Raw genomic sequence first — 26,848 nt, forward strand, 5'->3', positions numbered from 1 at the left:
AGCCAGGGCTCCTCTCACAGCAGCACAGAGCCTCAGGGTGCCTTGCAGCACGACCTGGCTGTCCAGAGACCCAACAACTCATTGCACCAGTGAACTGCATTTGTGATTCCACTGCCCCAACAAACACACAGTGCTGGCTTAACCTACCCTGCCAGCAAACCACATGCTGTGACGTCATGAAATCTGTGATGTGCATTCTGACCTTTTATTTTCCCCTTACCCAAAGGAAAGGAAGGGTTTGATTTCAGCAGGAACAAGCCTTTCTAGTGCTTTCCCTGCCAAGCAGCCCCCTGCAGCACAGCCTGCCTTGCTGACACACTGAGCCACTGGCTCAGCACCAGCACAGCTCCGAGGTGTTCGGTGCTGACAGCCAAGTACAGCCTGGAGGTCCTGGGGCACAGGACACAGGAGGGGAGCACCAAACTGTGCCGAGGAAAAGAGGACAGGTCACCACCAGCACCATGCTGCTGCTTCCCCATTTCCAGCCACAAGAACCTGCCGCTCTCCTTCCAGCCATTCCTGCAGCCCAGGGAGCATCCCCTGCCTGGCTCCCTCCTCCAGCACTGCCTGAAGCACAAGTGACTCACATCCTCCTTCCCAGCCCCTGCCACCTCAGCTCCTGGCTCATCCTGCTTCTGCTGCTGGCAGCTGTCAGCCCCTGTGCTGACCTCAGCCCCACCAGCTGATGCTTTGTCCTGTCATACCTGGCACCTTTGCATGCTCTTGAGCTCTTTGTCAGCTCCTTGATGGGAACAGGGAATCACCCCTTCCCCATGGCTCAAGGACAGGACAGGGAGCAACTAGTTGAATCACAAAAAGATTCAAATTTCCCAAACACAAAAAACATATTGCAATGGGAAGAAGCATGGAAAACTGCTCCTTGGAGAGGAAGTAAAACCCTCAGTGGTGGGGTCATTAACAAGCTCAAAATCCACCAGGAGCAGGGTACAGACTTCATCCCGCCATGGGACCTGACATCCCCAGGCCCTGCCACCGTTCATCTGGGGCCCTCTTTCCACCCCTGCCCAGCACCTCTGCACACCAAATTGTGCTCTAGGGAAGGACCAACATTCCCTCCTGTTTCCCTGTATCACCCAGGGCTGCAGGAGCTGAAGCCCTGTGCACCTACAATGCAGGGGAAGCAAATGAGGCTGTGGTGTCTCCTCATTAGCAGCAATATTCATGCTCCAGTGTTCACAGCCAGTTAATAAGAGTTTTTTATTAGAGCCTTTTTTCCTTTCCGACCAAGTGGCAGCAGCACAGTACACAGCAGCAGGACACGGCAGAAGGTATAAAAGGAGGTGTTTTTCACTTTCCATCCTTGAACCACTTGTGTACTCTTCAGAGAGGAACAAAAGCTGCGTGCCCACAGCACCGCTGCTGTCTGCACAGTGTTCTTAAGTATTGATCAAAAAGATTAAAGAGTGAACATTGTTCAACATCCGATTTTCCCCCAGCTCCGTGGGGGAGCTGTCAGAGCACAAAGCTGCTCAGAGTGCGGTGAGCGAGGCCACCAGCAAGAGGGGAAACAAAGCACTGGGGGTCTCCACCAGAGAATCCTTTTGGTGTTTCCAAGGTCCAGGGCAGCAGCAGGGCCTGGAAAATCCCTCAGCCACTGTGGACCCCTTCAAGGCAAGAGCAAGACCTGAGTTGTGGATTCCTCTGCCTCCTGCCTTTGCCCTGCCAGCCACAAAGTGTGAATGTTCCTACTGCAATTGAAGCAGCCTCATTGAGATGGCTGATAATTCCTGAGCCTGATGAAAATAGAAAATAACAATATTTAAAACAAAACCAAAAACAAGCAAACCTCAGCATATCGCTTCTAGATGATAAGCACCATCATCCTCCTTTCTGCCAGCCTTATTCACAGCAGGGACCCCTCCCCAGCATCCATCCTTTTGTACATGCAAAGGGAGCCCTTCTCAGCCACGCTCACCCACGCGTGCCCAGCGCGTGTGCAAGCAGGCGTGCGAGGTGTCAGGCATGCACGAGAGCATCTCTCAGGATGTTGCTTCTTTCTTCTTGCACATTTCCCTCATTATTTTGTTCTAATTTGCCTTTCCTGGTACCTTCTCTATTCAACAAAAGCCAAATGCAAACGGCGTCCCTTAATCTCCAGAACAGCAGCTCACTGCTGAGAAAATAATATAGATGTAACTTCCAGCATCACACACTTTCTTTTCCATTTATATGCAAATGCCGACCTTTCACCCAAGCTGTCTCAAAGAAGTATTTCCTTAAAAATGCAAATAGCATGTTGCAGGCAGTTACTCTGGCTGAGTCTTTCTTGTATTATTATTATTATTTCTTTTAACCTTACCAGCACTGTAAAACACAACAGCTAAACTGCACCCTGGCAATAATTACTTTTCATACCAAATTGAAAGCCTCTGTGGAGCCAAAGTGTCGAAACACCAGCAGGAGAATTCAGTGTGGATAAATTCTTGGAGATGCTTTTGGACAAGCGTGTCTCAGACCAGTGGGAAGGAAGCAGCCTCAAGACAGATGCTGCTGAAGGAAACCACCTGATGGCTCAGGGTGACTAAGGAGTCTTGTAAAAACCTTCCCGTGGTGCTGCTGATCAGGAGTGGCAAAACAAGCTGTGTGAGCCAGGGTGAGAACAGGAACAAGGAGTGTGGCCACTGGCAGTGCAGGTGTTGGGCAAGGACATCCTTGCCCACCTGAGGAGGTCTGGGATGACATTCAGGGCTGTGTGGGCTCTTTGTGCTGCCTCAGGGCTGCAGGGCAGCATTAGCACTGTGGGCCTGAAGATGGTTGAAGAAGAGGCCAGTGAGGAAGGAGCCACGATGATTCAGAGGAACAAATAAGAGCTCGGGATTTCAGCTCCAAGACTCCCCTAATTCTTGCTCCCAGCTGTTGGGACACTTCTGATGGAAAGCAGCTTCCACCTCCACCACGACAGCAGTCACAGCACCAGCCCCCTGTGCATCTCCTCGCCTGTGGGCATGGGTGTTGGAACTCAAAATGTCTCTCAGACATTTTTAGAGGTTTTAGGCTTTGGTTAGAAGCATTTTAGACCTTGACAGGCAGCTGGAAACAGCTTTGATTTTGAGTTTGAGCCATGGAATGAGTTACCAACTTTGGAGGTGGAACAAGCAGTCACAAAAGGTTAAATAGTATAGTAAAAGGAGTTACAAAACAGAGGGGAAATTTTTTTAGTATTGTACAGAGGGGTTTTAACACTTGTACAGGGGGGTTTTTACTTTGTACATGGGGGTCAAAAGTTCTAAGATGGAGGAACGTGGGCTGATCCTGTCCTTCCTCCTTCTTCTTCCTTTCCTCCATGTTCTTGGTGATGTTGGCACTCACAAATTGGTTTAGAATAGGAAAGCACTTTATAAGTAGTAGGTATTGGGGGAAAACTATAACCATGTAATACGTAATATATCATATAAAAGATAGCAGCAGCCCTAAGCAGGAGGAGAAAAGAAGAAGACAGCAGACAGAGAGGATGTCAGGGTGTGTGTGTGCCTCTGCCCAAGCCACTGACCAAGCAGCCGCAGCCCGAGAAGACAATCTTTTAGATAACCAACAATAAACTGCCTTGAGACCGAACAGCAAGAGCCTGCACAGTTTTCTTTAGAAACACAGGTTAGAGGAGAAATTTCACCACAACATGGAACCACAGAGCAAGCCTAGGGTTCCCACACATGGGGACAGGGCTGTCCCCAAACTGGTAACACAAGCCCAACCCCAACAAGCTGGAGGGTGAAAGGAGACATCAACAACTGCTGAAACCAAAGTCCCCTTCCCCACAGCTGCTGCAAGTCTGCACAGGGAAATACTCCCAGCGTGATGGATGTCAGACAGACTGAGCTGGAGGCGTTGATCCAGCTCGAGAATTTGACACACTGCAGCCAAACCACTCCATCATCACTTTGGAAACCAAGGGCTGAGAGAAGAGAGAGCCCGAGCACGGTGCTTGCACAGCGGGGTGCAAGGCTGAGCACTGAGGGGAAGCCCAATGTAAAAAGCCAACTACAGACAACCTTCCTGGGATGAGGCAGCACAGGGCTCAGCATCTTCTGAGCAGCAAATACAATTTCCCCAGTGTGTAGGGAAAGAGTAGAAGAAACAGGGAAAATAGGAACTGGTCTTTCTGCTACCATTTTAGCCATCCACAGATTTAGCTGTCATTGATTCTTGCATTCCTTCTGGGCTCCAAACCTCCTGAGATACTCCTGATTGTCACAGCCCAAGTTATTTTGAATCCGTGACACTTCACCCTCAGCCCTGTAGGTTCTGGGTTAAAAAACAATTGCAAAACCCCAGAAGCTGAAACAAAACCCCACATAATTTCTGCCCAAATTTGGCCCAAGCTGGGCACACAGATGTGTTTGTGGAGCACAAACTGCCTTGCCCCAGCACAGGACTGGGGTTCAACAACATTGTTTGCTCAGGGAGGTGTTTTCCTGACAGAGATTTCTACCACATGTGACACCAGGTCGGGCAGAGGAGGCAGAAGCTGCCTGGAAGAGCCAGGGAAGGGGCTGGCAGTGCCTCTGATGCAAAGTTAGATGACTAAATGGGCTCCTTCCCAGCTGCCAGCTTGTCTTTATGATATTAAGCCTTTTCTCTCTGCTGCCATATAAGAAGTGAAAACTTGACACGTAAGCGTGTGTCATATGGAGTCAGGGAGACAGAAGCAATAAGGCATAAAAGGAGGTGAGATCATCGTGCAGCAACAACTCCCCAGGGCCACGAGGCAGCTCTGCTCAGTGCCCGCTAGCTCTCAGCCCCCACCAGCATCCCCCTCTTGAGCTTGGCACACTCAAACCAAACCCTTCCCTCACCACAGCCCCCAGACCAGTGGCAGGCACAGGGTGCCACACTGCCCACCACGAAATGAGGCAATTAATGCCTTCTGAAGGGTCAGCTCATTAAACAGCAGTCACCACTGCAGCACGAGTGTCACAGCCCCCCAGGATTATTGCTGCTGAATGGGGCGGCTGCTGTGCACCATTTGCCTGAGAAAAAGGAGAATCATCAAATATGTTGAGTTTATAGCCCTGCTGGCACTGCTCTGAGCTCTCCTGCGGGCTCTGTGTAATTGAAATTAAATAGAGGCGAGTGATACCTTTCCATCCTTCCTGCAGCCTTCACCTGCTTGGGAATGCAAAGCAGGGACAAGGAGGAGGGTGAGGCAGCAGCTGGATGCCCACGGGCACTGCTCTTGGAGCAGCTTTCACCTCCACTTCCAGCCTCTTCCACGGGCTAAGCCCTCTGTGCTGCATTTGGGATAAATGCAGTTTTTTGTCCCAAAACTGAGCTGGGAGCAGGGGAAGCCCAAATCCCCAGCAGTGCAGTCACCCCCTGGCTCCACAGCCAAGCTGCAGCTCATATCCCACAAGCTGGAAGTTTCTCTCCTCTCCAAATCATTTTCTCCCAGTCCCCCCATCTCTGGCAGGGTGTCCTTGTGGGTGGGTGAGCAGCCAACCCGCCAGAGCCACCTGCCTCCCTGGGAGCCAGGAGAGCTGCTCCACGATGAGAGGGAGCTGAAAGTTTTCCGGGAATGTGGGACAGGAGCTGACAACTCTGTGTTCGGCTGAGACACCACAGGCAGAGTTAACCATTTCAAATGTCATTTTTTTTAAAAAGCAACGACATTGCTCCCAGGCACTTTTTTTTTTTCTTTTTTATTAAATAAAAAATGGAGCAGCTCTCTCCAGAAGGCTATTAATCCTCTCCTGTCACTTGTGTTCTTGGAGAGCGCGTTTCTCTGGGCAAAAGCAGTGAGTTGCTCGCTGACTAATTACATCAAAATATTGAGGGCAACAAACAAACCTTTAACTCCACTTGCCAGAAGCTCACTAGATGTAAAGCTCCAGAATTATGGAAGAGAAACATATGCAAAAGCAGGAGAAGCTGGGACTCCAGACAAGCTCATGGCCACAACAGCTTTTAGAGGGATGAACCCTTTCCTCTCTGCAGAGCCACTCAAGTTGGGCTAACTTCACTCAGCCTAACTTCACCCAGAATCTCACCCACCCAAAGATTTTGATTTATTACAAATAAAGAATATTTTTTCCTTTGCCATGGAAGTGAATTTATTTATTTTTCTCTCCTTCCCACACAGGCATTTGGGAGCAAGGACTAGACACACGTCCCTCAGGAAGGCTACATTTAGGCTTCAAGCCCCACTAGAATTCAGTTTTAGGCTGAAACCAGACAACTTTTCTTAAAGCCCACCTGACGCCTTCACTATTCCCAGCTGCTCACCAGAGCAGCCTTTCTTTGGGACACAGTATTGTAGATTTAACCCTTCCCTGCCATAAAACTTTTGCCAAATATTCAGCCAGCAGCATTTTGGCACTGACTGAATTCCATTCCATCACCCTTCATTGCCCACACAGCCACAATGGGAAGAGCCAGTGCTAAAAGGAAAGCCTAATTCTGCATTTAGGTGCTAAACCTGATGTGCTTCCAGAGTGTTTGGATGTCCAAGAGCTGAAACAGGTGAATCAAATGTCAGCTTTGGCCCCAAACCCATGGCTGCCAGAGAGCCACTGCCTTCCAACGCCAGACCTGCATCTCCCAGGCTGGAGAAACACCAGGAGCAGGGAAAGGCTCCAGCTCTGAAATGTGGGTTAACCACAGGCAGCTGCTGGGGAGGTTTCTCTGCCCTCTGCAGGTGTTCAGGTAATGGGGTGCTCACCACAAACCTTAACCAGCCACACTCAGCGAGCCCAGTAACAAGCACAAGTTGTTCAATATCAAATTGTTGGTTCCAAGGGATTGTTTAAAAGAAGAGAAGATTTTCAAAAGTCCTCAGACTGTCACCTATAGATTTTGCCAGCAATAACTATTTTTTTTTAAATACTGTGTGCATGAAAGCTCCCCTGAGCCATCTCTTGTACCTTACAATAATATTCACCAAAGGAATCCTCCTAATGCTGGGTTTGAGCCCTTTGCTGCTGAGTGCCCCCGACCTGGACTTGCAGAGAGGGCTCAGATAAACCTGCCTGGCAGCTGCTGCTCAGAGAGACGATTACAGCCCCAGCATTGATCAGAGAGGTTCTGATTGCACCCACAAGGAGCAGGAGGCTTCCCCAAAACTGGCACCAGCCCCACTTGCAGATGCTGTCCTAGGGAGAGCCACACGCTTGCCAAACAATTTCAAGCAGAGGAACGAAGAAAGCCGAGTCTCTGCTGCAGTTTATATTTAATTAGAGGGAAGGCAGCTTACGCAGCACTTTCAGAAACATATTGTCTTACAGCATATTGGATATTTGTATCTTAACAGCTCGACATCGATTTCTTTTATGTAAAGGAAGAGGGGGGAAGAGCACAGCGTGCCCTAAGTTGTGTAAGCTCCAAAGAGACTCCTGCACTACTTGGACTAATGTTTGGAGTAATCAAAGGCGTGAACTCATGTATTATGGATGGGAACGAGAGTTTTCAGGCTTCTGCAAAAAGGAATCTCCAGCGTTTGGTATTTTGTTAGCAGCCTGGCACCATATGGCTCTCCCCTGCTGATATTCTTTCACACCAGAACTTTATGTTCAGATGCTTTAGTTAATATTTTACCCAGCAAGCATAAACAAGATGCAAAGATTGCAGTCGACAGCAACCTTCTCTTAAACCATACATGCACGTTAATACTGAAGGCTTCTTTCAGAGAGTACTTTACCCAACACATGCCTGGCTTTATTTTTTCCTTAGGGGTCCAAGCTAGGCCATTTACATTAAATGCCTTCCCATTCAGCAAGAAACAAGCAGCAAGCCCATGAAGGACATTTTCACTCCCTCTCTACTCAGCTTCCTGGCTACAAAGCAGCACCGGAGGAGAGCAGGTGACACACACATGCTAGTTTTGTTTGTGCACAATTTCAGACTTCATCTCTGCTTCTGCACCATTTCAGCCTAAATTTTATCTTGGAAAGGCAGAGTTTCCCCTTCTCCACCCCCTAAACAGAGATGGAGCCCCAGGCAAAGCTCCCAGCCCAAAGGGAAGCCTCACACAATCACCATCAGCCTAAATCAATCACAAACAGCAACGTGGAGCATCCAACTCGAGGTCCAAGATTTGTGTTCCCTTTATCTTGCACCAAGTTAGACCCAAAAACACTTTGGAAAACTGCAGCTCTGAGATTTGGCTTTAAATATTACACTTAGACCTCCCCCCCACACCCCCACCCTCCAATATTCTTATTAGCTTTTAATATTCTTAAAACAAATAGGACCTAACAGATGTCTTTTCAGCCTGCACTCTTATTAATGAGAATATTGTAAGAATGGAAATCAGGTCACAAATGTTTAATACTTTGTTTAAAAAGTCTGCAGCTTCTTTAAAGAGTTCCACTAATCCCAACATGACAGATGTACAAGGCAGTTTTGCTTGGGGCAGATTAAAATTCTCGCTCTGATTTGCTCTTTCATTTGGTCTGATTAAAATAACATTGCGATTTTTTTCTTTCAACGTGCTGACTTCAAAATAAAAAAGGAAAGAATAAAAAGTGACCAGTAAAGGCCAGCATGATCACAATAAAAGCAAAGTTATTGTTGTTAAGATTAAAAAAAGCAAAGCGAGGGAAAAGGAATGGGGGAACAGCCTACTCAAACTCCAGTTAGTATTAAAGCTCTATGTTAAAGATGAAAGGGGAACCTTTCCAAACTATGTTTTTCCATTTGAAAGTGTTTATTAATCTATTCTCTCTGAAGCAAAAAGTTCAATGAAAGACAAAGATCAAAAGTATTTTAATTTAGGTGAATTTCTTTTTCATAAACCAAACCAAACAGAAAATCAGAGGATTGCAGACCCCAGCACTTCAGTATTCTGCTCTAAGACTGACATTTGCTGGGAACAGCCCAACTGGCAGAACAAGGTGATCCCAGCCACTTTTTCCTCAACCAAACTATTGCTGGGAATTCCCTATTTCCCATTCCTGGCATCCTTTCACACCAGACCAACCTTCCCTGGGCAAGCTTTCCCAGCTAATTCATTTCCTTGCTGCTACAAAACACACCTGGCATGGGAGTCACACATGAATGGCTGCTGTAGCATGGAGGGGTGCATGGCATTAAAAAGCAGCCAGAGCTGTCCAAAATACAGCCTCTCAAAGGGCAAACTCCTGCTTCAAGAGACCAGAGTTTCATAGAAAGTGGTCAGTGTGTTTGTCTGGACCTCTCCAGCCCAGAAATCTTCTCTGCCTCCCCACCCAGTCCTGCAAACCCACAGCAAGGCCTCACAGGAGCATTGCAGGGATGAATAACCTCAACAATAGAAAATCACTCATTTTGGGATGCATATTTGCCATTTTTCCTTAAAACTCAAATTTGTACCATCTATTAAACAGTCCTTATAGAATCCAGTGTTTAAAGTTTTCAAAGACCTGCTCCACTCTGGTGATTTTTAATGTTTACAGACTTTAAACATAATTGTTTAATACATGTTTCTACCTCTGAGATGTCCTCACCTCAGTGCCCAACTTCAGCTATTCCCAAGGCAGAAACAACTTCCCTTCCAGGCAAGATACTGTGGGAAAGCAGCTCAGGGAAGCCAAGGGATGCCTCCCTGTGCTGCTGCTCCCAGGGCACTGCACGGGGAGGAGATGCTTGGAAACTGCTCTTCACCCTCTGCGTGTCAGCCCCATCCCAAAGGGCAAAGCCACCTCCCAGCTGCTCCCAGAGAAGCAGCTCCTGAGCTCTGCAAGGGCAAACGCTGCACTTCCAGAAATCCCCTTTGACAGATTAACCTGCCAAGAGGGGAAACTCCAAATAGAAACCCACAAAGCCCTTTTCTCCTTGGTGAAAATATTTGTGGGGAGTGGGAGGGGACAGATTCCCTTCCCAGCTCTGAAGGGAGCAGAAGGAATGTCCCATCCCTGCTCTCTGCCATGACTCAAGACCTGGCTCCCAGATTCCAGAGAAGAAACTCTCACATAATTTCATTTCATTCTAGGAACGAAGTATTTGGAGCCTTTCTCCAGTCCAGAAACTTATCTCTTCACTTCTCTATTCACACCATGATTCTCCTCTCTAAGGCCTGGGCTATGGGTCAAACTTCTACTTTGCAAAGGTAAACAGCCTGAGAAGTGATACAAAATATTTTAAGATGGGAAGTTTCATACTGTCCCACCTCAAGGGTGTCAGAGACACCAGTGGACTCTGCACCGCACACCCAGGAAGACCAGCATGGGAACACAGGTGGAATTATTCTTTGTAGAAACCAGTAAAACACAGGCAAAAGAAGGAAAAAACAGAGAAAAAGATGGAAAAACTTTCTTGACAGAAATTTCCACCCTACCAAAACTCCAGAAATACCTGGGAACTGAGAGACTGTGTGGCAGTAAATTCTGGGATGATAAACATTTCATAGCTTCTGTAGAACAGTAAAACCAAATAAACCTGGAGTGTGGGACACCTCAGGCTCCCTCCTTGTCCACACTGCCAGGGAGCAAACATCATCTGCACAATAAAAAACCCAAAAAGGGATTTATTGGGGAAAGAAGAGTAACACACACTGGTACAGTGACCTGGCTCTGGAAGTCTGAAGCGTGGATCCTCCACGCTCAGCTCCCCAGTATGAGAAAGGGGAGCAGCTATAAAGTGACAAGAGGAGATGCACTTTGTCATTAAGGAAAGGGCTCTAACAACTCAGCCATAAAGTTTACAGTTGGAAAAATAAGCCTTTCCATTTACAAACTCACAAAGCAAAGAGTGGGTCCTGTACCCCACTTTGCCACTAAAGTTCCACATCTGACTTGCCCGTGGTAAGGCGATGCTTCCCCGCCTCTCCCTCCCCTTCACACGCCTCGTTTCGTGTCTTCTGGGAAGCCCAGCCCAGCCCTGGCTCCAGCCTTTACTGTAAATCCTCCTCTTCCCCTACCACGTTCTGCTCTCGGGGGGCAGAGGCTGCCGGTGCCCCCGGCCTTGCTGGGGGTGGCAGCATCCCTGGCAAAATCAACCCTCCCGAGGCTGCAAAAGGAGGCCTCTGTCCAGGCAGGCAGGGGGAGAGCATTCTGCATTACACAGACTGATTTTGGGGGCTCAGGAGCGTAACCTCACCTGTCCTCCTCAAGGCCTGATGCCAAACATCATCAGGAAGGGAAAAGAGTTCCTATTTCCTGAGTTTCTATTTTCTGAGCTCTAAAGCTGTGTCATTCAGCCTCTTCTGAGAGTACTGCTGACTTAGGGTGCACTGCTCCCCCCAAAGCCCAAGAAGTGCACCGTGTCCTATCCAGAACCTAAGTTTTGTAGGCAGCACCCCAAAGCCGAGCCTTCCGGGGGGTGCAGGGGGGGTTAAGCACCGTCTGCTAAAATGGCAGCTGCTCTGACGCCGAGCTACGTCTTGCGAAGTCAGCCCTGCCCTCATCACCATCACCATCATCATCATCCGACTGCCGGGAACTGCTCCGGGGCTCTGCGGGACGGGCCGGGGGAGGCGCAGAACCGGGGGGGCTCCGCCTGCCCCTGCGCACCCCCAGCCCCCAGTTCGTCACTCTGGGCTGCTGGGGACAGTCCCGGCCCCGCTGGGCAGCCACAGGCCAGAAGGTCGCTGTGCCCCCCTTCTCTCCCATTCACGGGTGTAGCCCGGCTCTCCAAAACCGGGGGGTGGCAGCTGTCCCGACCCCCGGGTGCTGTCCCCCTGCCTCGTGTCCCCCTGCCTCGGGGACGAGGATGTTTCTGGGGGCAAAGGGACCGAGCAGATCAGGCAGACAGAGAGTGGAGGTGGTGGAGGCGGGGGGGGGAACGAGCGAGGTTTGGGATCTTCAGGGAAGGGGGTTCTCGCCCACTTCCAGCCCAGGATTTGCCAAAAGGGGAGGGAGCACCCCGGTCCCAAAGTCATCAAGGCCACCCTTGGCAGTGACTTTAAGCAACATCCCGCAGCGGGACGCCTCTCCAGCCGGGAGAAGCCTCAGGACTCCCGGGGGAGGAGAGGGGGACGAATTTCTGTCCCTCCGACAGCTCGAGGTGCCTCCGCTGCCCCCGGACCCCCGAGAGCTGCCGCGGGACAGCGGCGACCCTGCGGGGGGAAAGGATGCCCGCTCCCCGCTTGGGACCGAGCAGGGGACAAGCGGCGCTGCCAGCCCGGACCCCTCCTGGACGGGACCCCCGGGAAATCGCCGACCCCGACCGCGGCCACCCAGCCCGGGGGAGGCGGGAGCGCTCCGGGCCAGCACCCGGGACAGAGCCGGACCGGACCCCGCCTCCAGCGGCGCGCAGGGGACAGCGCCCGGCTCCTTCGGGAAGGGAAAACCCCGACTTCCCAGAGTTTTCCTCCTCTTTGTGCGGCGGGGATCCCATCCACAACATCACTTGGAGGGAAAAGAAAATAAGAAGGAAAAAAAAAAAAAAAAAGGAAAACAAGGGGAAAAAGAAAGAGAGAGAAAAAAAAAAAGGAAATCCAAGTTTTCCTTGTTTTTCCCGAAGCAGGTGAAGGAGGGAAGAGAAGGGGGAAGGGCAGGCAGGTTTGAAAGAGCCGAAGGGGACAAGTTGTGCCCGGGTTTCCCGGCGGTAGCAGCCGGCGCTGGTTTGTGCTTTGCAACACGCGCCTGCTCCAATCTGCGCCGCTCGGGAACAATAAACAGGATCATACAAAGAAGTGGAAAGGCGGCATCTTTGCTTCTGGTTTCTATGACAGCATCAGAGAGAGACAAACCAACTATAAACTCTAATTCCTAGATTCCTCCTCCCCCCCTCCACAAACTCCCTTTTGTCTGCCATTAATTAAAGTGGCCATATGGAAAAGGCTGATAATAACAACAGATGAGCCAACGAGAGAGAGGGGAAAGGAAGAATGAAAAAAGAATAACTAAAAGTAGCGGCAGGGCGATGGCGAGGGTTTAGCCGGGGCTTTTCGCACTTGTTTTCAGCTCGAAGCGAGGGGGCTCAACAATAGCGGGAGGAGAGCGGCTGCCCCGCACCGCTGCCCGGCCCCTTCGCGGGGGCACTGGGCAGCCTGTCCCCTTCCCCTGCCCAGCTCCGGGGAGCCTGGCATGCCCCCGAGGCTCCTGCTCGGAGAGCTGGTCCCCACGACCTGCCCCTTTGTGTGGGAGAGCCTCCGAGGGTGCCGACCCCCCTTTGGGGCCGCCTCCCGTAGGTAGGACGGAGGAGGGTCAAAATGCACCCCAAACTCAGCCCAACCGGCCGGGGCCGATGGCAGCGCAAGCACATCCTCAGGCACCCGTCCCCTGCCCCTCGCTCCCTCTCCAAATAACCCACGGAACAACCACAACAACAAACTTTGCTAGAATTGATAAAGAGATTAGCCAAGCAAAGCCTCTTCCGAGCAAGCTAAAAATAAGAACACGCAGATTTCTGTCGTGGTCAACGTATAGAGAGAAATCCACAAACATGGCACACTTCCCTTGTGCCTCGCTGCTATAAATAGAGAGCTCTAAAGTAGGCAATAATCGGAAAGGAGAGAGGGGGGGAAAGGGGATAAAAAAAAAAAAAGGAGAAAAAGAAAAGTCTGGCGGTGGCAGGAGGGAGCAGCCGCCAGCCCTCCGCACCCGCGTCCCCGGGCGAGGGGCGAGCTCCCCGGCGCCCCAGGAGTGCGGAGCTGCGGACTCGGGCCGGAGTTTTGGCAGAAGGGGCCTGGGGTGAGGGACGCGCGGAGCCCCGGTCCCGCCCGGCCGGCAGCACCTCCGAGAGCTCCGCGGCCGCGGGGCCGCCGCCGGCGCAAACTCCTCCCGGCGCCCGGGAGCGTCTTCTGCTAACACCTCCCTCCGGATAAACATCCACCGATCTCGCGGTTCACAAACCCGGCAAGCATCCTCTTCCAGAAATATTCAGAAAGTTTCCCGGTTGAATGCGACGTTGTGTCTTTTTTTTTTTTTTTTTTTAATAAATCTCCTCCTTTCTCATCTTATTCAACATCTTTTCAGTCAGAAGCATAACATGTCCACTAGCGTCTCGCAGCCGGCGAGAGAGCGAGCGAGCAAAGATGGACCTAGGAGCATGATGATCATCATAAAAATCCCCTCGGTTCTCCAGTGCAATTTTCAAAACAACAACCCAGCCTTCGTGCTGTAAAGGCGAAACGCCTGCGTCTGTTTACATCAACTGTGTGCTCCGAAAGCCTTTCCCCTCTGTCTCAATCCAAGGCAGGGGAGGGGAGGGAGGGAAAAAAAAAAAAAAAAAAAAAAAAAAAGAAGAGGGAAAAAAAAAAGAAAGAAAAAAAAAGAAAAAAAAGCCAGCATTATCTGCCTTTGTCAGCGAAAGAACATAATATTGACTTACCTTTCCCCACAGCTATTGTCTGCCCCTTTACAAAATGACATCACGGAAACCAATCATGAAATTTGCATGGGGGAGGTTGTGGGGGGAGAGTTCTTGGAGGGCAGCCCACTTCCCTACACCAGTAACACGCGTGTAAGACGGGTTGTTGGTTTCAATTAAATATCTGATACTCCTTAGTGTGTGAACTCTTAAGCCTGCTAAAGGCAATGTCTCATTTACTTAATGACCGCTCTCATTAATGGAAATGGCACAGAGGGGGCTTGCTGCGCCTTCCCTTTGTAAATACACTACCCATGAACCCTTGGGGTTGCAATATATCTGTTTACTCTCTGAGGTGAAATAAATTTACAGTATAGCATCAAAGAGAGCGAGCGAGAGAGATGGAGCGGCTGCCTTGAGTGCACCGAGAGTTGGGGCTCTCCCAGCCCCGCCGGCCCCTCTCTCCTCGCTCTCCCCCCCTCCCCAAGACCCAGCAGAAGGTGAATGATTTTACCCGAGCTGATTCATAATTAATATGCACGAGGCTCGGGGCTCCTCTGACAGCAGCAGCACAAAAGGACGGCGAGCGCCGTTCCGCGTCCCCCCCGCGCATCCCGGCGCGTGGTACGGCCCAATAATTCCTAATAGCAGCAAGCAGCGAGTGACAGATGCCCTGGGTTAGCACAGCTCCAGCGAAAGTACTTTACAATATTTATTGGTGGTTAGGAAGATGACCTATCACCATAAAGAACAGACTGGGAAATTTATCGCCTCTATGAACCTGGAAGTATTGCATATTAGCTGATATACATATTCAAAAGGCGGTGGTTAAAAGGTGTATAAATATTTTAATTTTTTTCCTCCTCATTAAAAGCAAAAAAAAAAAAAAAAAAGAAAAAAAAAAGGGGAAAAAAAAAGACACAATGTATCAGACAACTCCTCACCACGCGGAAGGTGGTTTACATTTGACATTATGGATGTTGGGATGGGAAGAACAACATAAAGAAAAGTCCTAAAAGAAAACTGTGACTAAAACCGTTTAGGGGTCGTTTTAAGTGATAGAAGTGCACGTTCTTGCATTATGCATATTTTCCACTCAGAAAGAGTCATACTTTCCAAGAGTCTCTCCTTGGAAATGTTTGTTTCTTGGCGATCCGACCACCCCGAGAGGAGAAAGTCCTCGCCGAGCTGGAGGGAGGGAGGCTCTGGGGAGAGACCCCGGCACGGAGCGGCAGGAAGGGCATTAGCACATCCATGCCAGCCCTGCCCGCTGCCAGACGGGAGCATTAGCACTCGGATCGCAACTTTTCGGAAAAATAGCGAGGGAAAACACAGCCAGGCTGCAGCCCCACGGGCTGGGGAGAGGAGAGGGGGAGCGACACTTTTCTACTCAGCGCTTTCCCTGCACTCTCGTGCCACCCCCACCTTCACCGAGACAATTAAGACTTTCCTGTCATCTTAATGAAGATTTCCAAAAAGATGCGGGAGCTCACAAATGGACAGAAACCCCAGGAGTCCTCAGAGAGCTGAGGCAGAGCCAGGCAGGGAAAGCTGAATCCTGCTGAGGATGCACTCCCCTGTGGGAAGCTCCAGCTCCGGAGCTGCACGGGCCCGGGCTCCTCTCCAGCTCACCCCCACCCTGGGCGGGTTAGGGGCAGGCAGGAGTGGGAAAAGCCTCCCCGACTGCCCAAAATCTGGCAAATTTGGCTTGGGTGGGTACTGCCGGCAGCTCTGTGTCACTCACAGGCCATTGCGGGGCGCATGGCAGGCAGGAAGGATTTGATTTCCCATCTCAGGAATTTTATTGATGAGAGGGTGGCAGAAATACTAATTTTAAACTGTTGAGGCTGCTTTGGAGGTTGTTAGGATGCCCACTTCCACAGCTTGCCAGCCTGGTGTGCTCCTAAACCATTAACATAAAGGAGATATTCAGCAGAGAGTACTCCTGAAGAGCTGTTTTCTATCTCCTTTGGACACACCACGAAGACACGGATATTTTACATCCTAAACCTTTGGCATTCAGAAATTCTATTAAACTCTTATCTGCAGGCAGCAGGCCTGGTGCTACACTGCATCTCCATTGTTCTGCACCCGCGATAGAATCAAAGGGAGGGCTGGGTGGACTCGGCTCCCCTCCGCTCACAATGCTGCCTGCTCCTCTCCACCGCTGTTTCATTTAGAGCCGTAATGCTAAAACTTGAGAAACAAAAGCACAATAGATTCGGCGGGGAGGCAGCAGGGAAGTGTGTTTACTTGCGTGTGCTGCCCCATAAATTGGAGCAGACTCAGCCTGCATGGATATGAGCACACACATGTGCCTCTCGGAGCGTTAAGAGAGGGATTTTATTACTGCTGCTCTTGCATTTATTAACACGCGACGCACCTACGAGCCCTAAGGCAGCTGACAGCTCCGAGAGCATCCGGCTGAGCTCTGGGCTGCCAGAGGGTGTTTGGCTTTTCTTTGTTCCCAAACTCGCCAGACTTCCCTCTACTCTTCTCCCAAAATGCTGCAAAGAAGCGGCGCCTCTCCCGGAGTTTTCCCACTGCTACCAACTTCAGCAGCGGCAGGAATGCCCATCTCTCAGCCCCCAAATCCCTTCCTGCACCCAGAAAATCTCTGACTTATGCCAAAAGCCCCACACCCCAGGCTGGAGGAGCCCGCGGGAGAACGCGAGGCCACGCGTGGGCTCCAGGCGGCGGCGGGTCAGCACCACGGACAGCTCCTCCCGCTCCCCTGCGCCGTTTCCACCTTTTCAAGTGTTTTTCGGCCATTTTTTAAAAATAGTGTTTCTCCCACACACACTCCCTAAACCTCTCCAGAGTCACTCCACAGCTGTTTTCAGGGAGGAGATAATTATCGCGCGTTTCCAGGTCTCAAAGAGCCGTCGCTTCCCTAAAGGGAGCCGTGCGGCAAAGAGGTCTGAAATAAATGTTCATGTATTTTCATCTTCAGGGGGTTTAAGACGGGGGCTCCAAGAGTCCCTGCCTGCAGGGTGCCTGCAGAGCTGAACCCAGAGAGGATTTTAAAAAGCAGATTCCCTTCACGCCCCTCCCCTGCTCTCCATGCCGTTTTTTTCCCCCTCGTGTTTTCAGATCAAACTCTTCAAGTTCGAAATTATTTAAAATAAAACTCCATTTGCTTGTGCAAACACAGCCATAAACCCGCCGCACTGTGTGGCATTGGCTTCTTTGAGTCTGTTTCAAAGAAAATTAGATCTCGAACTTTACGCATTTGTAATTGGCACCAACTTCTCCGGTTACCAGCTGGGGGTGAAAGATTTTTTTTTTCCTTGTTTCTTTCTGAAAGCTTCTATGCAGATGGGCTGGCTGCCTTAATGCCTCAGACTACAATTAGTGCTGTTGTATGCCGAATAGAAATGGCCAGCATTAATATTGTATATGGAACAGCTGAAGGGTTGCGAAGAAACCTGCCCACTACAGGCCCCTGGCAGATGGAACAACATGCACAGGCACAAAAAAACTTTTAATAACCCTTTGCTCGCTCTCCAGCGCACCCCTTCGCTCCGATTTGGGCGGGTCCTTCCCGAAGAGGCAATGCCTTTGTCTAAGCCAAATCTCGAGCTCTTTTTTCCCTGAAGAACAATAATTGGAGCAATCACCATCTTTTGCAAAAGGCACCTCGCATTATCCCAAAACTTCCTCCTTTGTGCCTCGGTTAATGCAGGCGCTGAAATACTCACCCAGCTGAAGGGGCACGAACTAACTTTTTATTTAATAACATCGTGCAAAGAGGGGTGGAAAAAGATCCTATAAAGCCAAACCAAACCCCTTGCCCAGCAGAACTGCGACCAGAAGCTGCAGAAAACAGGATTTTCTCCTCGTCCCCCTCCCCTACGCTCCTCGCCCTTTGTAATTAGGTGAAACCCGCGGCAGCGGAGACAAAGCCCCGCCGGTGCCTCGGAGCAGCAGCACCGGGGCCGCGCATCCCCCGCAGCTGAGCCCGGAGCGCAGCGGGGAGGGGCGGGGGTGAGACCGGCACCTCGCTCGGGAAACGCAAACACGGGAGTCCTGCGCCCCGAAATGTACTCGGGAATCTCCTTCTACCGCCTAACGTGGGGAAAATACCGTAAAACAAGGAGGGATAAATTTGCGGGTCCGTATTCCCCCGCCCTCGGTCACTGAGCCCCTTGCAAGGCGTGAGTCCGGCAGAATCGAGAAACTCGAGAGTTTCAGAGGAGAAACCAGGGAGACCCACTAAGGAATATCCTCCCTACACTCCCACCGCACCCCCCGGCGAACGGCTACGAACCGAGGAAAGTCCCGCAGAGCTTCATCCTTGCCGGGTGGCGGTGGCTGCCTGGCCCGGGGTGGCGGGGGGAGCGGGCGCGGAGCCGCCCGGGGTTACTCCATCATCCCTGGCAAAACTTCCCGTCCGGAGCAAAAACTTATGGGAGGCGGCGGCCAATGGGGCCGCGCCGCAAAATCCTCGCAGCGCACTCGGCGGCCAATCCGCTCCCCCCCGGCCCGGGATGCGCAGCCCCCTCCCGGCCCCTGCTCCTGCGGGGGGAGCCGGGCATGGCACCCGTCCTCCCCGGCGGGCGGGGGCTCCGAGCATCCCTCCTGCCGGCAATTAGGGGACAGAAGTGACAATGGGCACGTCCCAGCGCAGGGGGGCGGCGGGGCAGGCACACAACCCCAGGCGAAGCATCCCCAGAGAACCCAGCCATGGAATGGTTTGGGGTGGAAGGGACATTAAAGATAATTTCATTCTAACCCCCTCCCACGGGCAGGGACACTTTCCACTATCCCAGGTTGCTCCAAGCCCCGTCCAACCTGGCCTTGAACGCTTCCAGTGATGGGACAGCCACAGCTTCTCTGGGTGACCTGTGCACACCTGAGCCCCCAGCTGAGCCAGTGGACAGGGACAGAGGCCACTGCCCTGAGGGCAACCCACAGTGTGGCAGCGCTCTGCACAGCCACCAGTCACTGGACTCTCACATGCCCACGTCAATTTAGAAATTCACCAGTCTAATTATGGTCACGTCGAGCTTTTTGAACACTTTGGTCGAGTCCAGGGTGTACTGGGGAAGGGAAAGGGGGAATTGGCTCTGGGAGAGATCCAGAATGGAAGAGGATGTCCCCCTGCCTCAAAGGACAGATGGCAACATTGGACTGAACTGATCCCAGCTGGAGAAAACTGGATACAGGCCAGCAAGCAATACTCTCATTGGCCTTCCAGATGGAAAAGCAGGGAAATAGTTACCAGGATATAATAATAATAATAATAATAATAATAATAATAATACAGCTAACCAGGGATGGCACTGAACTTCAATCTCCCATTGGCTTAGAGGGCAAAGTGCTGTCTCTAGGTTGTGGACCCCCTGCTCCCAGCTCATCACCTGAGGTTAAAACAAAGCCAGCTTTTTCCATGGATCAGTCTTGGCCTGAAGAGAAGGAAAAGTGTATTTTCTAAAAATGTGAGAGAAAAGGGATTTCCTAGAAAAAATTGATTATAACAGCTCAGCACCTTCACCTGGATGAGCAAATAAGTGCATTTACAAAAAGAGAACAACCCTGGCCCAGTCTCAGTTCCAGTAATTTGGAAAAGGGAAAGGGAAAAAAATCTGAGCTTGTAGGGACAGTTGACACCAATAATAAGGAAGATGGGACAAAGCTGATGTTAAGTGAGGGAGATTTGAGAGAAATTCATCTCAGCAGGACATGCCTACATATTTGGATTTTTTTTATCAACATAGTGGGAGATGCAGTTGGAATAAAGGTTGACAGAGTGTGTGGAAAAAGAGGAGAATTTACTCTTTGAGGCAAGACCCTGTGCCAAACTCTTTGTCGAATACATCTAACTCTTTAATTCAGATTTCTTTGCAGGCAGAGGGCTGGAAGAGAGAGCAGGGAGGGACAACTTTGATGTGTTGAGGCGGGAGGGGTGTGAATATCAAAGTGCACCTTTTCTTCCACACATCCTACGTGGTCTTCTGCTGGTCTCAGGGAGGTATGAGAAAATAACGATCACCATATTCATTGTCACTGCCATTGGATTGAAAGTCAGGAGTTTGAGTCAAATTAAAAATGTAACTGTTGAATAGGAGGACTTCTTTTGAGACCCTTACTCTTAAAAGGGCCTGGATAAGCAGCTGGGTCCTGCATCAGGCTGGATCTGGTTTGGGAAAGGAGCTGGAGCTGAGCCCCTTGTAGGGTTACATCTGACTGCACAGCTCTCCAGCAAAGGGGTGTGACACAGCCTGTTTGGGGACTGGCACCTCTTCCCTCTTTGAATTAGCAGCTCTGCCGTTGCAGAATATTCTGTGCTTTATTGTCCCTTCAATCCCCACCTTGGAAGATAAGAGGTGACATTGCAGAGAGCTCTGCGCTTGGAAAATGACTTTCAGAATTACGTTCTGGCAATTTGAAACTTCCGCTCTCTCATCTTCAGCCTCTTGGGGCTTTAATGGGAGACAGCAAAGTGCCTCTTCCTCCTCCCCTCTTTTCTTTTCCTCCCCTGCTCTCCAGCAGCTGCAGCGGCCGGGATTCAGCAAGGTCACTCAACTCCATCGCTTCCTGCATGCAGGAGTTCTCAAATTAAGGGGTGTTGGGAGCAGCCTGTTGAGATGAAACAGCCTTCACTCAGCTCCAGCAAGCAAGGAAATAAAACCCCTTCACAGTGGCCCCAGGCTGGCTCACCTTCCCTGAGCATTAGCTGGGGGAAAAGGTAAAGGCACGGAGGAGCAAAAAGCAGGATAAAAAGAGTCCCTCCTTGAGCTGTGAAGCTGCTGTCTTTTGTCTAGCAGAGCAAGCCCCAAAATTTTATTAGAGGATTTGTGGCTGCAGCTGCCTCGTCCACTCCTAGGTGTTTCCATCAGCATCTAACCCTGGTTCTTTTTCCCCCAAAATCCCTGCTGCTGCCTCTCCTTTCCCAAGTTCAGGAGCGAAGCAGAGCTGGCCCCATCCATCCCCCAGTCTTGGAGCACAGTGCAGAGATGGGAGCTGATCCCTGAGAGCTCTGAGCTTGCCAGCAGTGTGATCCTCTTCCCAGGTGTCGCTGGTCTTAGTCCTGTGCAGGCATTAAGGGGAGCAGAAGAGAACACAACTGGGAATGGAGAAGAATCACAGACACTCCACGAGTATCTGGGTGGCTCCCTGCTGAGGGGCCTGGGAAGCCATGTGGCTCACACAGAAAAAGACCAAAGAAAATACCGTCCCTTTGTAGTCTGATTTCTGTTGATGCACTGCCAGACTGGGAGGGGGTTATTGTTCCATGTGTGCAGTTTTGCATCTGAAATAAATAAAATCACCAAGATATTTCTCTATGTACCCCAGCACCATCTCACCAACAGCCTAAATATCTCCCCTGGCCAATGGCAACCCCGGCTTTTCCACAAAGGAGGGGATAGCTCCAATTATGTGTTGACTGTTTTATTCTGTCTTAAATCCCTTTCACGGCTGCGTGAGGGAAAGCTGGAGAAGCCGTATGCAGATATTGTCAAGCTCAACTTGATAGGTACTGTCAAAACTGCCAGAGTGTGGTGACAATAAACATTTTAGCTGGCTAACAATTTGCTGCAAAAAGGGTTGACCCTGAAATCAAGTTCTGCTGTAATGAACACTTTGTCTCTAAATATTTGCATTTTTGCTGACAAGGTTCACTCTCCAGGAGATTTCCTCCGCCCGTGAACAATCTGCCTTCGCAAGAGATGCAGGATGGATGCAGCTTCCTGAGCCAGTTCCTTATCTGGCGTGAAGGAAGGATGAGCACATTCCCAAAATCAGCAGAGCCACCGTGGATGGGGGATGCCCAGCCGGGGTGCTCAGTTCCAGGGTGCTGATCCCCCTCTCTTTTCTGTCAGGCTCTGCATGGCAGTGCAACCCTGACAGCCCAATGCTGGAATCAAGGCTTCTCCCTGTTTAACAGATGGGGAAATTGAGGCACGTGGTGATCCTGGGTCGTATTTGGACTGCCTTTGCTGAGCTGGAGACAGAGCAGCCAAAAAAGAAGCAGCCAAAGCAGACTGCCTGTTATCCATGGCTGCCCCAAACCAGCCGTGAAGGAGGAGGGGGAGGAGGAGAAGGAGGAGGAGGATGAAACCAGAACTCTCAGCAGCTCCAGTTTGGTGCCCACCTGCTCCAATTCCTTCAAGCACGTGGAAAGCTGGGGCTGCCCACCTTCAGGAGCTGCTGCACTGAACCTTCCTCCATACTCTTCAAGGTGATCTGACCAAAGTCACACAGAGTCTCTCAGGCAAAGCTCAGTGCCAAGAATCATCTTCCTTGGCCCCAAGGCCAAAAGCCAGGCTGGCTCCACGGTGTAAGAGATGAGGCTCAGAGTTCCCTTGCTGCAAAGGTCTATGTGTTTGAGGGTTAAATGTCCCAGGTTTATGTGTTTGAGGGTTAAATGTCCCAGGATAACTCTGTCTTGGCCCAAGGGCTGATCACCACCTTGGTGGCCATGTTTTTGTCTGTTCCCATTGATGGCAATAGACTCTGCCAACTTCCCAAGGACAAAGTGTCCAGCCTGGATGTGGGTGGGATTTACCTGCTCAGGGCATCTCTGTGGGATAAATGTCCTCCAGGAGGTCAAGAACCTCGTGTGCTCTGGACCACTGTAGGGAAAAGCTGCAGAGTTTGATCCCACAGCCTCCAAGACACTGCATGTGGGAATGTCTGCTGACAGTGAGCAAGTGGGTCAGTGCATGGCCTCAAGTGTCCCATGTGACATTTGTCACAAAGTTGAGCATGGGACAGACAAATAGCCAGGGCAGGTTGCTGGTTTCTTGTTAGGACTTCAGTATCCCAGCTCCATTGCTGCAATGAATCCATAATTAATCCACGGGACTTCAGTATCCCATTGCTGTAATTAATCCATAATATTGGGGGAAAAGTCCCCCATTGCACAGGTTTTCCCACAGAGGGAGATGTGAATTTCATTTCTACTCCTTGCACTAATTTCTGGGGAGGTGGCTGTGGGAAAGGATCTTCATCCATTTGCTCTCCAACACCTGGCTTCTCTATTTCAAATCAAAGGTGCTCAGAGCACATCCTGCCTCTTACTACAACTATTCGCTGTGCTTACCAGGCTGGGGCTGTGATTTACCTGAGACCCCTAAATTTCCAGACAAGTGCCCAATAAATTGTAATAAATTGTAATAAAACTTCTCACTGTTGCAGGAAAATGGGGGGAACACAGAAAGAATCCTTACAGGTTTGCAAAAAAGACATAAAGGGGAGGAAAACACAGCTTATTTCATTTTTATCTCCCATTCCCCTCCTTGCTGCAAGGAAAGGCAATTTTCACTAGCACAGTGTTGTCATTTTGCCGAAGAAAAATTCACAGTTTTGGCCAGAGAGGAGTATTTTCTTTTATTTTTTTTTTCACTCTGTTGGTGTCAGAGAGCTGTTGCTTTTCTGGCAGTGGCAGTAGCTCTGTGCCTTGGAAGGCAGCCGGGCTCCTACCTCGATGCTCTCTGGCTCTGCCATCCCACATTGTGCCTCCTCCCTGGGCTCAGCGTGGCCTTCACCTCACAGAGCAGCTGCCTTTGGCCAGGGCAGCACTGCAGTGATGAACATTTCAGAGAATCAGCCCAAGCTGGGTAATTCTGGCATCAAAATACAGCAAAGTATCACAGAATTACTGTGCTGGTGTGAGGGGGAAGAGTTAAACACAGAATTTTTCATTTAAAGTGTTCAGCGAAATGCAAGGTCCTAAATGAGTAAACCAGGCATGAGATTGGTAATTCATACCAGAGAGAGAACCAGTGCCTGCTCTGCCCACATGAGCCCTGTGAGGAAACATGAGTGATCCCCCAAAAAAACAAAACTTGCTGCAGTTGCCCCATATAAACACCCACAGAGGAAGAGGTGTACCCACATCCTTGAAATCTCCTCTTTCTGACCCCTCTCAAGAGCTTTATGCTGATTTTTGTCTCATGTTTCTTGTTACAAGGGAGTAGCTCAGCACTGACAAGCATCATCATCCTCACAGCCTTCCTGGGCTTCTCCCTCTCCTGGTGGACAGTTTAAATTTAGTTTACTCCTATTTTTCTCCTCCATTATAAACTCTGGGAGCCACTGGGAAGAAAGTACCCGGGTTAAAGGCTACAGGCTGAGTTCTTCCATTCTCCATTGACTACAAAGACACAATTTTCTCCTTTTCCTCTTCTTCCTGGTCTCATTCCCTGCTCTCAGGCACAGGAAAATTAGCACAGCTCTGAGACACCCACCCTGATCCCCTTGCCAGCTGAGCTGTTTCACCCTGTCCTCCTCACAACCCGTGCTGGGAAGCCCAGAAAGCACAAGGGAGGGATAATTACCAGTCCCAGCACTGCGATGATAATTAATGCCCTGCTAAAAGGAGCACTTGTCAGGTCAGGGAGCAGAGGGAGAGGTGGGAAAACAAACAGGTAAAAATCAAACCTGGGCAAAGGTTTGCTCTGAGGAAGGGGCTGGGGACAAGGGGCAGGAGGAGCTGTGGGTGCAGAGGTCCAGAGTGATGGGGATGGTGCCTGCAGAGCAAGGTCGGTGTTTCACCCATCAGTGACTGTCAGGGAGATTTCCCATGTCACATCCCATCCTCCCTTCATCACTCATGGGCTGAGAGCCAGGAAAACCCTGCAGCCAGCAGTACTCCAAGCCATCCTGGAGCACAGCATCCTCACCCCTCCTGGGAGGTGAGGAGGCTTGGGAGAAGATTCCACCAGATTTTGCTGCTTCAGTCCCACAGGGAGGCTGAGCCTCCGGTCTTGGGGCTCCCTGCCAGCTCCTGGTGCAGTTCTCTGAATTTAAGACTGACTTCACCATTTGGGGATGTCAGAGTCCACCTTTTAATTGAGGTTGTAGAAGGAAATATCAAAGAAGTATAAATAACTCCGTGGAAGCAATGGGAGATCTTGAAACCTAAACTTCATAAATCTAAACTCAATAAATCTAACCAAAGAGAAACGTAAGAAAAAGGAGGATGCAAGCCAGAGAAATGTGAGCTTGGAGGTCTCCTGCAGGAGAGGCTTCTGGACAGCTTTGGGCAAACATGTTTGTTCTTTTTTGCCTTGGTCCCATCACCTGAATAATCAGTAAAATTCCTCTGTAGAAGCAGTGTTTTGGCCCTCTTGCAACAACGGAGTTAAAGCAAAAGACAACCCAGAGCCATGGCAAGGGGTGAGAGAAACAGAGAAGCACTGGCAAGGGAGAACAATATGTTTTCAGACAAGATTTTAAAGGAAATGTTATGTTAATACGAGTTTGGCGTCACACTGTCATAACACCATCAAAATGACATGCTGCCACCACTAATACGACTGTTTGGGGAATATGAAACATGAACAAAAAAGCAATTTGCTCAGAAACAAACTGGGATGAGTCTATACTGTAAGAAAACAGAGAAATGCTGCAATCCAAGGGAGGACCAGACAAATGCTCTGTGATTTCTGGTAACTGTGGCACAGGCAGGGACAGAATCTCTGAACAGAGCTTGCACCTTGTTTTCCACGGCTTCTCAGCCTTTGCTGGGATAATCTGCTCATAAGAGAGAAACAGTTTAAGGACAGCTGTTCTGGCATTAATTAAAGTGCCCTACAGTTCTTTCCTAATAAAATCACTTCTCTTCTAAGGTCTTCTTGCCCAATTTGTTTTAATACGCGTCCCTAATTAAGTCCAGTGAGAGGAATTCACTACTTCAAATGAGTTAAAAACGGATGTTCTCAAGGCACCTGCATCTGAAGAAACTTATTTTTGAAGTCCATGAATTAAATTAAGAGGGGACATTTTCAAGCTGATCACTCTCTTTTGATTAGCACAAACGAGCTGCTCCACCAGCGCTGTGTTAAAAATTGTCTCACTTGCTTTTCCGGCTAATTTGGAAAGAGTTCAGCTGTTAGGGTGCTAAATAGTCACATTAAACACTACAGAGCTGCAGTGCGTTTAGGCTGAGTCCTCTAAAAAGGAGATTGAGCATCCCATCAGCTGAGGATGCCCCTCTCCACGGATAGCTATGGAAACACTCTGCCCAACAGCGCTGACACTGACTTGTTGACCAACAAAACGCTGGCACAAGCCCCGTGTGTCAGCCATGGCAACCGGGCTGGGAGCGTGGCAATGGCAGCTGCTATGCACAGAACAGCGCTCTTAAAAATATCACGGCTGAAACCCATTAAAGAAAACAAAAATAGAAAATACGCAAGAAACCGAGGCTGTGTGCGAACAGACACGGGGAAGGATGCTCGGTACATTTATAGCTGCAGCCTGCCCCAAATTTTCCTGGACTTTTAACCCAATGCTTCTTCACTATGAGCAACCCAAATGTTATTTTTTTAAATCATTAAATGTCAAACTTTCTGCCATTTTTTTTCTGTTTGTTTTACTCTTGCTAATGTGATCAAATTTGAGAGCTGACCTGTATCAGACTAAAAGCAGACATTGATATCTGCTGATCTCCCAGACCTGGTTCACAGCACAGTTTTCCCTCTGTTTCATCCCTTTAACCCCAGCCAGCCCTATGGGCTGCATGGGACAGGGTGTGAAGGGAGAAGCTCATTGCCTTACTCCTCCCAACACAATGTAAATCTGATAGAAAATGGCTCAGAACCATTCTGGGGGGCATCTTTAATGATAATTTCCTATCTCTTGTCAGAGTCTGCAATAAAAGTGATCAATCAGTGAGGGGCGATGTGCTGGGACAGAGCTCTTTGAAAGCAAC

The 26,848-nt window shown here is 50.0% G+C and overlaps 1 protein-coding gene across 5 annotated transcripts in view; it reads right to left on the reverse strand.

Annotated features, from left to right (window-relative positions):
- MYT1 (myelin transcription factor 1) overlaps window positions 1–18,645 on the reverse strand; it is a 64,512-nt gene extending 45,867 nt beyond the window's left edge. Inside the window, exon 1 of one of the 5 annotated variants that reach the window (XM_021527284.3) lies at window positions 18,455–18,645. In XM_021527284.3, coding sequence (XP_021382959.1) covers window positions 18,455–18,479 — 25 coding nt within the window. In that variant the 5' untranslated portion in view covers window positions 18,480–18,645. The other 4 variants (XM_021527288.3, XM_021527285.3, XM_021527287.3 and 1 more) reach the window with 4 other exon arrangements.
- Between the last annotated feature and the right edge of the window lie 8,203 nt (window positions 18,646–26,848).

Source organism: Lonchura striata, chromosome 17 (genome assembly GCF_046129695.1).
Source record: "Lonchura striata isolate bLonStr1 chromosome 17, bLonStr1.mat, whole genome shotgun sequence".
In the NCBI taxonomy this organism is placed as follows: domain Eukaryota; kingdom Metazoa; phylum Chordata; class Aves; order Passeriformes; family Estrildidae; genus Lonchura; species Lonchura striata.